Source organism: Pantherophis guttatus, chromosome 1 (assembly GCF_059756535.1).
Source record: "Pantherophis guttatus breed Tessera chromosome 1, ASM5975653v1, whole genome shotgun sequence".
NCBI lineage: Eukaryota > Metazoa > Chordata > Lepidosauria > Squamata > Colubridae > Pantherophis > Pantherophis guttatus.
Window position 1 is genome coordinate 175,179,394 of NC_142063.1, and position 13,324 is coordinate 175,192,717.

At 39.5% G+C, this 13,324-nt stretch overlaps 1 protein-coding gene across 4 annotated transcripts in view; it reads right to left on the minus strand.

Annotated features, from left to right (window-relative positions):
* Positions 1 to 13,324, minus strand: part of ERBB4 (erb-b2 receptor tyrosine kinase 4) — a 1,174,706-nt gene that overhangs the window by 379,662 nt on the left and 781,720 nt on the right. For all 4 annotated transcript variants that reach the window (XM_060688174.2, XM_034433703.3, XM_060688175.2 and 1 more), the window contains exon 4: positions 6,808 to 6,942. In XM_060688174.2, the coding sequence (XP_060544157.2) occupies positions 6,808 to 6,942 (135 nt within the window). The remainder of the gene's footprint in view (positions 1 to 6,807; positions 6,943 to 13,324) is intronic.

Genomic DNA, 13,324 nt, shown 5'->3' on the forward strand with positions numbered 1-13,324 from the left:
AATGTAACAACACACTTGTTAAGTGAATCTGGCTTCCCCATTGTGTTTGCTTCTCAGAAGGTCACAAAAATTGATCACATCCTCTTTGTAAGAATACAGGAAACAGACTTAACCCTCCTAATTACAGACCTATTAGTTTGCTTAATACAATAAGCAAACTATATGAAAAACATATCTGCTTAAAACTATTGGACTGGATCCAAAGTGAAAATATTGTTGCTGAGGGACAGGCAGCATTTTAAATCAGCTTTTGATCTGATTGCAGGCTATGCAAAAAAGTGCAAGTATCCTCAATAGTTAAGAGGTTACTGTTTCCAGAAAAATGAAAGAAGCAAGGCTGTGGTGGTATGGACGTATGGTCAGAGCTAATGCAGAATCCCTTCTGAGGTGGGCACTTGCACTTAGCCCAGATGGCCGACGGCCCCAAGGGCAACCCAAAAACCGGTGATGGAGTGCCTGCATGTAGACATGAAAATCGTAGTGTATCCTTTGTCAATGCTGCAGACCGGATGAAGTGGCAGGCAAAATGAAAATTGTGGATCCTGCAATATGATGGGAAGAACAAGAAGATAGGAAGTTACTCTTCTTTATCAGACTCTTGGATTCTTACACCTCATTGAAAGTCAGTGTGATGACCTGGGGCGAGGCATGGAAACAACACAGCCAGAATCAAGGCTTAACTCTCCTTTATTGTTCCAACTTTCCCCCAAAAGTCCCACTGTTCACTGCAAGTCCAGGAGCCAACCTCTAAACACGCACTTTCAATAGGTCCTGGCTGCTATTAGTCCAGAGGAGCAGCACAGTTCTGAGAGCAGCCACAGTTCAAAGAGTCCTTGTCACAGGAAGAGTTCCCTGGGACTGCAGCACCTCCCAGAGTATAACTGTGTCACTGCGATCTTGCATGTAGCCAGGCCAGCATGGCAAACAATGCAAACAAGACAAGCACAGCAAAGTATCCAGATGTCGGTAATAGCACATGAGACTGGAAAAAGCAACGCTTGTCCTGACAAACGCCCCTCCCAATAGTGTCTCTTTAAATCTCATTCCCCAGGTGAGTCTTGTGAAGAGGAGTGGAACGTCCTCCTCCCGAGTCGTTGGGTTGCCCTACTCTGATCCCGCCTTCTCTCCATTCTTCGTGCTCAGGGATCGGGGGAGGAGGTAATTGCTTGTCGCCGGAACTCCATCGCTCCTCCACTCCACTGCCTGCCCTGTCCTACCCCCTCGCCTGGTCCTCTTGCACCCCCTCTCCCTCACTGGTGAACCTTCCCAGGCCCAAGGGACCCGGGACTGCCTCATCCTGCTCCTCTGGTCATTCCTCCCTTGGCCCTGTCTTGTCCTCCTCCTTGGACTCAGGCTCCAACAGGGCCTTGACAGTCAGATGCTCCCCTTGGGGCATCTTTCTGAAATGTTTTCACCCAAGAGGGCTAAGGCAAGGCTACATTTTAACCTCCTTACTTTTCAATCTGTGTCTTAATTCAATAATTCAGATTCCTTCAACTTTTAATTATCACTCTCGATATGTTAGTAGTTTGTGCATTTTCAGCCTTGCTATGTGGAAATGATGCAGTAATTTTGTCTGTCTTGACATGATGGGAGTGAGGAGAACATTGAGGGCATTGGTTTCCTATTGCTTAAAAATTGTACTAAATAAAAAAAAAAAACCTGTTAGTCTCTGCACAATGGAACAGTCGGATGCATAAGTGGCAAATTAATGGGAGCCCAATAGAGCAGGTATGCACTTATGTTACTTTATTACTTTACTTTATGTACTTTTAATGTATTTTATGTCTAGTATTTAGATTTATTAATTATAGGTTTAGATATTTTATTGCACTGTTTTCTGGTCTAAAGGCCATAGTAAAGGTTTTGATTTGATGATCACTATCACAATATAGAGAAGGAAAGTTTTTTTAAAAAAGTCCCTGAAGGGAAGTGATTGGAATGTATTAAAAAGCAGTTCAAAAATCCAGAGTTTTGTTGAGTTGTGATAATCAAATATTAGGTTTAAACAATATCAAATTAAAAATTGTAAAAAGTTATTCTGCAAATGTGCACACAGAACATCCATATAATATGATATATATATATGTTGGAAAAACAGAACTGAAAATATGCATGCTAATGATAATAGTAATAATAACAACAACAACAACTTTATTGTCATTGTACATATATACACAGTATACCCATACAACGAAATTCATTTAACACCCAAAGACCAGATCCAACACACATAACAATCCCCAAACACATCCCCACCCACCATAAATTCCCCACCCCTAAACCACCCAAGCATCCACACAACAGAGCAAGTAATGCTGTCCAACAGCTCACTGATGGTGGCCCTTTAGTTCATTGTTGAGTGCAATTATAGTTCTGGGATAAAAACTATTCAGACAACGTATGGTCCGAGTTTTAATTGTTCTGTAACTTCTGCCAGAAGGCAACAGTCCAAAAAGATTGTAAGCAGGATGGGAAGAGTCTCTGAGAATGTTATGCAACTTCCTCAAACAGCAAGATTCGAAGATAATTCTGCAGATTAGGCTAGTATTATTTCCTTGTGCATTTTAAGGAAATATGAGAGCAAGACTCTAGTAGATTGTACTAGAGACAGAATGGCTACTGAAGTTTCCAAGGTGAGACAAAGGTCTGTAACTCACGGGTACAAGTCTCTGGATTCAGTGGAAAAAAATTCTAACTTTATTTTTTTACTCATTCTAATTTTGAGACTGCCTAATTCCTTGGCAACTCTGGGTGGCTTAAAAGAAGCAAAAGAAAAGAAACAACACATATACAAGACAACATGCCCAATCAGAATACAAAATTAGGCTAAACTAAAAGAGAATCCACAACCACCCTCTCCCAAGGCCTGTGACCAAGATGCATATAAGTCATATAAGTGGTTTGCCACAATGGCCTGTGCTACACATGCAAATTAGTCATTCTACACTTCATATCTGCTTCCCCATCCCCCCAAATGCTATACTATGGGTGCTCATGCTTCCAAGCCTGCATACTCTCCATAAATATAATTTATATACTTATTGACAGTAGTCATAATACTTCAGTTACATTTCTGTAATTCACATAAACCACTTAAATTGGAGAGTATTGTGCTATTATTCAAATGAGAGTTCTGAGATAGAATTGTCTTGTAAATTTAGAATAGAGGTAAGATTTCAGCTGGGGACTTCATCTCTCCAAAGGATATGGCTACATTTCCTCATAGTCAAAGAATTAGCACATTTATTTAAAATTATGTTTTGTTCTGTACCTGGTATTTGGAGCAGGCACTTCATTTTATGGAGACTTGCCTATATGCATAAAGCTTCTCTGAGTGGTAGCACTCCATAAAAGCTCTGCAGTTTTAGTGTTATAAAAATAATTTAGGACACTAAATTGTTTTCTCTTACCATCTCAAATCTTTGTAATTTAACAGGCAGCAAAACTGTATCTGAAACCTTGAAATCCTGTCAGGTAACAGCAAGAAACTTCTGTTTCTTTGGGTAATGAAGAATGCTTTTAATGCTTTCATAAAAATGATCTAGGCTTTTGAAAACCTTCTCAAGTCTGAATACAAATTTTGACAAAGTTTTTAAAAAGTGATCAAGGGACTAAACCCAGACAAATCTTATTGTCTTCTTGATAAAGAGTTTGCCTAATTAGTGGTTCAAGGACATAATATAGACCACAGCCTACTTCTTAATGAGTTAGAACAATGAGGAATAAAAAGTACCACTATCAGATGGATTCACAGTTAGCTGACCAACTGCAGCCAGCATGAGTCCTCAACAGAACTACATCCACATGGAAGAAAGCATGCAGCGGGGTACCTCAAGATTTTGTCTTGGGCTCAGTACTCAAGTATTCAACATCTTCATAAATGATCTAGATGAGGGGATAGAAAGGAAAACTCATCAAATATTCATATGAAACTAAACTAGGGGGAATTGCTAACACTTTGGAAGATAGACTCAAGATTCAGAAGAATCTTGACAGACCTGAGCACTGGGCCCTATCCAAGAAGATGCAGTTCAATGAGAAAAGTAAGGTCCTGCACTGAGGCAGGTAAACCAAATTCATAGGTATTGAAGAGGTGGTACCTAGATCAACAATAGTAGTGTGAGAGCGATCTAGGTGTCCTAGTGGACCATGCAATGCATAGCAATGCTGCATCAACAACAGGATAGCATCAAGATCACAAGAAGTAATAATATCACTTTATACCACATTAGCGAGGCTACACCTGGAATATGGCATCCAATTCTGGTCACAATACAAAAAAGATGCTGAGACTCTAGAAAGTGTGTGGAGAAGAGCAACAAAGATGATATAGGATCTGGAGGCTAAATCATATGATGAACAGTTGAAGGAGCTAGATATGTCTAGCCTATCAAAGAGAAGGATTGGGGAACATGATAGTACTTGATAGGCTGTCACAGGGAAGAGGGGAATCAACCTATTCTTCAAAGCGCTAGATGGCATGATAGGAAGTAATGATGGAAGCTTGTTAAAGAGAGATCCAACCTAGAACTAGATCCTGACAGCAAAAAATCATTGGAATAGCTTGTTTCCCAGAATTGTGGGGGCTCCATTCTAAAGCAGTTAGAAGTTTGTATGGTAAGAGTTACCATCAGAGTCATCTTTTCATTGTTGCTTCCTTGTTTGGAATAGCATTCCTCTTTACCGCCCCAGATTAGATCAGCACCAATATTGATAGTGTATAGGGAAGCATCAAGGTCTGGCTATTTCAGGAAGTTTTGTGGAAATGATTTGAGTTGGAACATCTCCTCTGCAGTAATTGATTGATCACATGATAACAGCACCATCATGATCACATGATGATTTTGGCATGCTATTTCTCAGCTTAGTATGTCTTTATGTTATTTACATAACATAACAACATTTGTTATATTGTATTATTTTAAGCAAATTTGATGTACACTGCTTAGGGTACTGTGGCTAAAGCAATATATTAACCTGAGTAATCAATCAAGCAATCAATCAAAGTATGTATATAACAGGGGACTGAAGTTAAATCCTTAATGTAACTTTCCATTTCATGAACATATAAGTCTAATAAGTCTGGAGAAGAAGAACCTTGCATTTCAGTACAGGTTTGTAGGCATGACTTTCATGATTTCTGTAATTATGAAAACCTGCAGATAAGACTGCTTCTTGTTATCAGCAAGAAAAAAGAACTAGAGTTTCATATACCTGAAAGCTGCACTCACAAACACCAAAAGATAACAAACTAAACTTTGCTTTCCTCATTGCAATGTTTCACTAAATTATGTCAACTAAATGAAAGGTTAATTTTTAAAGCCAAAAACTATTCCCATCTTTCTCTATCGGATGCAATTCTTATTGTATGGATTATGCATCTATATAGTTTTTTCCCCAGTGCTGTATGTTTATATAATCAAGACAAATCAGCCCAGGCAAGGACCTACTTAAATAAGGACAGGGAAGAGCAAGAAAGGTCCAGATACATAAATGAATCCTTCAGAATAATCCTACAGAGATCTGCTTCAAAGGAGGGTTTTCAGATTTTTACAGGATTCAACTAATTCAATTGCCTAGTTTCTGTGATGGGAACAATAAAATATATTCCTTTGAAACATTACATACTTAAAAACAGAAAATTCTCAATGAAATTTGTTGCGATTATTTTTAACATTCTGACATTGGGTAACTGAGATCTTCATTTCAGCATTCTATATAAATTGATCTGGTTACTATTGTAGATAATAATAAAATGATCATTTAGATGTTATAGTTCTATTTTTCTGACGTGGTTCTCAGCTTTAAAAAAACCACAATATTTCATGCACACACAAACATAAACAATCGGGAAAGAATGACCTTATGAATACATATATATAAAATTCCAAAAGGAAATGTTAATTCATGAAGCCTGTTTCTTTGGGGGGGGGAGGGGAAAGTGATATTAAGGCAGTTCCCCAATATTACTGTCTAGTTTTTCTACATATTAAAGTTATATCCTCATTAAATGGAATTTATCAATTTACCAAGAATTATAGATACTTTCGACATGGAGATATAGTTAAAAAGAATTAGGAGAGAGGGAAAGGTGAATCTACAACTTAAAAAAAAACCCATTGTAATGTTTGAATATATTCATTTATACAATGAAGGAATTTATACAAGGAAGCAATGAAGAGGATTTTCAAGGAATCCTTTTTTCCCTTTTTATTTTGCATCTTCTGTTATTTAAATCATGTCATTGTAACTGAAATATACTAAAATTAATCTTGGCTATTGTTCATTTTTTTAGAGATTAGTAAAAATATTAATGATACATAAACTGCTCTTTCAAAAAGATATTGTTTTTCTTCCTTTATTTAATTTATGCCATCTTTTTAACCAATAGTCCAGGGATGTACATTCCTTCTCCATTCTTGACTAGCATTAAGCAATTGGACAGTCATTTTAACTACAGTTACTACTACTATGATTTGAAAGAGTGGGAGCTTTGAAGTGGTCTTTAAATCTTCCATGGAAAAGTATCTTTTTGCTAGATATAAAGAACAATATATGTTAAATATAATTTAGATTTTTAGATAACATAATATATAATATATTTAGTTATAGTATAATATATTTTATCTTAGATGTGAAAGATATTACATGTTAAAATTAATGCATAAATGCTATAGAAACATATAAAAATAACATAGTAGAGTTGTTAGAAGAAGAAAAAAATAATTACAAATATAAACCAAAGTTATTGTTAACAAAATTACATCATTGTATCAAATAACAAATCACAAAGCCTATACTTACAGTCTGTGCTACTGTTTTTTGGAACCACAGAGAAATTGGAAGCCATAGGGTTGCGAACAATATCTTCCCATTGAATGGTATCTGCGTAGCAAAGAAATCTGTTCTGGCCAACATACACTCCTCCATTTAAGATTTCTGTATCAAAAAGAAATAGGGAGGGGAAAACATATATTAAACCCTTTCTGTGAAAGAAAAATAAAATGATTTTGTAAAACAACAACAGAAAACACAGAAAGTTCTTAAGAATGTATGCATTACTTTAGACTAAGGAATCACATCTTCACAGAATTAAGCCACTCCAATGGCTTTTTCCTTCTTTTTTCAGCATTCTAATTAGGACAGCCTTACAATTCTGTTATACAATTACTAGAAGACCAGATACACCTTCAAGACATGAAGCTAGAGTCCTTATGGGGAAGCATCAAAGCTTGAGAAGATATGAAACAAAAAGCTACACTTTGGACAATAATTTAACTTATTGAACAATTGGTGGTATATGTGGAAGAAAAGCCACGTTCTTAAGGACAGAATCAGTTGAATGGAATGGGACAACAATGCCTTCAGTGACTCCATTTCTCACTTATTTGAGAATTTGTCAGTTTTATATGTGGAATGCCATACTTCTTCACTATACCTGAGGTTTAAGAGCAAAATATCTAAATTAAGGACTGTATTATCAGACAGCAAGCATTACTTTGAATTAAAACTTCCTTTTATAAACTCTTGGATTAGAATTGGGGACATCTGGTAAAATAAAAAAATTACTTCAAAGGAAGTATAACAAAGCTTAAACACACAAGGTGGCTCCTTTGAGCTTGGAGGGATTTATTACTACAATTGTGCTGCATATAACAAATAATAAGTAAGGAAGCAAAAACACACATTTCTAAGCAGAAGAACTGGAAGCAAAAGCCTACCCCATAAATATGTGAAGCAGTGGTGAAATCTAAAATTTGTTACTACTGGTTCTGTGGGCGTGGCTTAGTGGTGGTGGGGGTAATGTGACTGGTTGGGCATGGCCAATTTTTTCTTTTTACTTTTAAAACCATTTTTTCTACAACCTCTTTGGCAAAGAGGTTGTTAAAAAATGCTTTCAAAAGGCTCTGACGATCCCAGCTGAGTTGCCTGATCGTCAGAGGGTTTTTGAAAAGCCCTCTACCGATCAGGCAACTCAGCTGGGGTCGTCAGAGCCATTTAAAAGAAAAAAAAAAAGCTTGTGATGATTGCGCGGCTCAGCCGGGCATGGGGGGGGGGCAGGGATTTTTGCTACCGGTTCTCTGAACCACTCGCCTCCATCGCTACTGGATCGGGCGCATTTCACTCCTGATGTGAAGTAACCAGGTGTTCCCTTTCCCCTAAGTGTTTCCCTGAGAGGGATTCAGTTTCTAGATGGTTTCTCAACCACTTTGAGATTATAGAGATGAATACATAAAAGCAATCTCAATTTTGCTGTGCATAAATAAAAGGACATGGACAAACATTATAATTATGAACCAGGACTATTACCATTTTTAAATAGGCATTTTGAATGTTTACTGAAAAAGCTCTTAATTATTAATACAATTTCCCTCAAATCAGTATTTTATTTGTCCACTACTATATTTAAATAAAGTTGGCTCCAATGCTACAAAATTACTATTAATAAGACAGTTTTCTGTAGGTTAGAAATAATGGAATTACATTTTACTTCAATGGCTTTACAGTCTTTTTGGAACAAAATAGGAAGATAGCTAGAGTACGATGTCTCCCTTGAACAACATGTCAGCTCAGGGGAGGATGAGCCAATTCCTGGCATGTCAGGATTGATGGCTTGTGAACTCTCTTATGTGTGGAGTTAAGTTTGTTTGGTGGAGTTATTTTGTTTGAGCAACTTTCAATTACTTTGTGGACTGTTGGGCCATGCTCTGTGAACTAATTTTGGCCTGCTTGTGGCTGGACTTAACTGGGACAGTTTTGAGTTTTGGTGAAGGTAAATGCTGGGGATTATTAATAAATTCACTAAACCACAGTTTATTCCCCAGTTCACTGCAATGACTGCTCCCTTAACTCAGCTGCTGCAGAAAAAGGTGTGGCTCATGTGGAGGTCAGTCAAGAGGCACAACTTCGAGGTTTTGAAAAAGGCTTTTGCTACGAAACCCATTCTTCACCACCCCGACCTGATGCAACTGTTCATGGTGGAGATGGATGCATCTGATGTCATGGTGGAGGAGGTGTTGCTACAAACCCACTTAAACTCAAAGAAACTCTTCCCTTGCTCTTACTACTTGCCAGAGCTGGTATTCAGCCAGTTCGGACCAGTTCAGGCAAACCGGTAGCAGAAACCACGGGTGGGCCTGCCTCTCCCCCCCCCCCGGCTCTATACTGTTCTGTTTAGGCATGATTTTGAGGCTGGGCGCATGTGAGGAAGACACGTGTCAGAGTGTGCACAGTGTGACTGCTAGTTTGAGACAACCCAGGAGCAAAATACAACATATATACGTACACGTGCTAAGCAAAGCCAGGCAATCAATCAATCTTCAATTATAACATGAAGCATACACGGAGCAAAAAATACACAGAGGTAGAACATGAGCAGAGAGATACATGAGGAGAGAGAGACGCCCTCTAATGGCCTCCCTAATATAGGCAGCTTCTTAAAGGCAGAAACCCTGCTGACTCATCCTCAGTTATCATCTTGGTTTACAGCCTTACAGCAGCTGCTCAGCTATTAAATCATCATTACCCTGACAGCATGCACGCAAGCAAAGTGCATGCATGGAAGACCAGGTGCATGTGCACATGCGCACTCATATTTTCAGTGCTGGGCGAACTGGTAGATAAATTATGTGAATCCTACCTCTGCTACTCATGTAAGATCAACTCTGCTGAGTGGAACTACATGATCTGAGATAAGGAGTTGCTGGTGGTCAAGAAGGCTTTTGAGGTCTGGTGCACCAATTAGAAGGGGCTTGGCACCAGATCAAAGTATGGCCGGATCATTGGAACCTGGAGCACCTGAAAATGGCCAGGAATCTCAACAAGCTGCAGAACTGATGGTCTCTTTTATTCACCTGCTTCGATTTGTGAATAACCTATAATCTGGGAGGCTGGAACCAGAAAGCCGATGCCTTGTCATGCAAACCGGAGTACACACAGGCTGGGGATAAGATGCCACTCTGGTCAGTGGAATTCAGTTCCAGTGGAAAGGTTCATGGTGACCCAAGAGCTTGTTGATCTGAAGGAGCAAATCAAGCTGGTGCACCTTCGAGACTCATTTGTCCAGGCCAGAGAAGTTAAACTCTATCAGAGGCCCCTCAGGCCCATGGTCTTTAGCTTCTTGGAGGATTTATGTGCCAGAGGGGCCCTCCCACAGCCTGATCTTACTCCAGTGTCATGACAACCCTGCAGCAGGGCATTTTGGCCTGCTCAAGACTTTGCACCTGGTGGGGCAGGTGTTCTGGTGGCCATAGATTCGCCATAACATGGAGACCTACGTGGTATCATGCCTGGAGTGCCGGCAAGCTAAGAATGCACAGGGACCACCACCGAGTCTACTGCAGATGTTATCTATGCTCAAGAGGCCTTGGGATGATATGGCCCATTTCATGCCGTGCATGGAGTTGCCCATGGCACGGGAGATGGCATGGCTGTGTGTCACATCATCCGGCTTCACAACCTCCCTGAGAGTATTGTGTCAGACCAAGGTACCAATTTCACAGCCTGAGTTTGGCGGGCACTCTTGGAACTTCTACAGGTGCAGGTATGTCTTTCATCCTCACATCATTCAAAATCAGATGGAGGCAAGGAATGAATGAATGCCATGCTGGAGCAGTCTTTATGTTGCTACATGAATTTCCAGCAGAACGACCAGATGGATCTGCTGGCGCTGGCAGAGTTCGCATATAACAATGCCTAGCATGCTTCAGCTTGCACGTCTCTGTTCTTGGCAACATACAGATTTCATCCACGTTAGTTCCCTCTGACCACTGCGGATTCACCACTGCCTGCAGCTGTGGATTTCCTACAAAAATTCACCACTGCATATCAAGTATTGCGAGAACAATTGGAGCGGGCCAAGAAGAGTTATAAAAAGTTCGCAGATCAACACAGTCGAGATGTGCCTCCCTTGGCAGTCAGTGACTACATTTGGCTCTCCACCTGGCACCTCCTCATGATGCTACCATCCCACAAACTTGACCATCACTTCCTAGGCCCATTCCCTGTGGAAGTGGTCGTCAACCTGGTGGCATATCATCTGACCCTGCCTGCTCGAATGTGCATCCACCCGTTATTCTACTGGTCCTTGCTTGTGCCTGCTGCACCAGCCAGCCCTCACCAGCTGTCAGGTTCCCTGCCAGAGCCAGGATTAATACAGGAGGAGCTGGAATATGAGATGGCACATATTGTAGATTCCTGTGTTCGCTGGGGATGTCTGCACTATGTGGTGTACTGGAAGGGCTATGGCCCTGAGGACATGTGGTGGGAAAATGCCAATGCTCTGCATGCCCCTCAGCTGGTTTGTTGGTTCAACTGCCAGTATCCATGGAAAGGAGAAAGCCCTGCCCAGCTGTACCAGAAAGCTGGCTATTTATCACAGCAGACAGATGGAGGCATTGCTGGGAATGTGTGTTTTTACTAGCTGTGTATTTTTGGTCATCCTGTTTCCTGTTTCACTCTGGATTGACACCATGTTTGGAATTGATTCGTGCCTTGGAGACTCTGGACTTTTTCTGTCTCGTGAACTCTCTTGTGTGTGGATTTAAGTTTGTTTAGTGGAATTATTTTGTTTGAGCAACTTTCAATTGCTTTGCAGACTATTGGGCCATTAATCTTGGCCTGCTTGTGGCTGGACTTAATTGGGACAGTTCTGAGTTTTGGAGAAGGATATTGCTGGGGATTATTATTAAACTCACTAAATAACAGTTATGTGCATTTGTGTGTGAGTAGGACAGCATAGTGAGCTACAATTCATTGATCTCATCTGTTGCGACCTCTTGGCTTTGCCTATCTTTAATTATTCCGGCGGCATCATTTCCAATGGATCTCAGTTCCTTCAACTTCAACCGCTTCTATCATTTCATCTTTATTAGTAAGAAGTCTGGTATAGCTGACCTTCTAGTTCCTTCCTCTATCTTTTGGATGACAAAGTTGTCAGCTAGGCTCATAAGGAACTTGTTCAATCTCCCACTTGATGCAGAGTTTGTTTCCCAGTTTATGTCAGGGTAGTTAAAAAAAACTCATACTATTGTGGCATGCTTCCTACATACATGGATTAACTGATTAACAAAATGTTCATCTATTTCTTCTGCTTGCTTGGGTGGCCTCTAGTATATACCTATAGCAATGTCATTCTTTTTTTTTCTTTTATTATAACCCATCTGCATTCAAGGAGGCTTTCATCCATGGTTTTATGCATTTCTATAGGGGTGTAATGAATTTTTACATATAATGTATCTCCACTCCTCTTTTGTTAGGTCTGTTTCTTTTGTGGGATGGGGATGGGGATGGGGATGGGGGATGGGGATGGGGAAGAGGATTGTAATTTACAGATAATGTGATGGGGCAGGCCAATATTTAAATACCTGTAATTTTGAGTCAGATAAGATTCTGACTGACACAGTTATCCCTAATTTGAAGTAATAGTTTGTCCTGCATTTTTAAAATAATATCTGAATTAGACACTTCAGTACATACTGAATCATAATTAAAGTAGCATTTTCAGAGAGTCAACATGGCAAATGAATTTCATCTCCTCAAATGCAGTCCAGTACAAAAAGAGACAATGGAAGGATGTGTAAAACCAAACAATAATCAAAGAGCACCCTGTGATATGTATAGTATATAAAAGACATATAAATTTTAATAATAAAATAATAAATATGGATGTAAATATGGGCAGTGCTTTGAACTCGGATAGATCTTTCCCCCCCAAAAAAATGCTATTAACAATTCATTTCCACAGAAACTAATTATTTCCATGCTCAAGCAAAGAGGAATTTACCCATCATTTGCTTTGATATTATAGCTGTATTGTGGGAAGCAGCTCTCAAGGTACTGCAGAACAAGAAGTACCTTTTGCCAGCAAATGGCCACAGGGAATTTTGGCCCAGTTACTTATTAAAACAGTTCTGAAAACATTGGCATACCACTGAAATTAAGTCTAGAAAATTTAATAGTGAAATTTACATTCCCACTTGCTGCCCTTCAGCACTCTCTGATGCCATCAGTAATTCTTCAACATCTTCAAATTTAAAAATGTAGTGTTAGCTCTTTGTAGCAGACATAATGATGCCTTCTGGCACCTTAAAGCCTAACAGACTGTCTACCTACGGGTAGGTATACTATTTGCACAGCAGATATCTTATAGTACAGTGTTACATTAACAAATAGCGAGATGTCCATGTCCTTCAGTAGACATCTGCTGTTGGCTTCCCCTCTCCACCCCCATCCCCCAAGTATGAAGCAATGAATCAATAAATTATCTTTTATTTCAAGAATCTCACTTTAGCAAGAAAGGCAAAGATAGGCGCAGGACCCA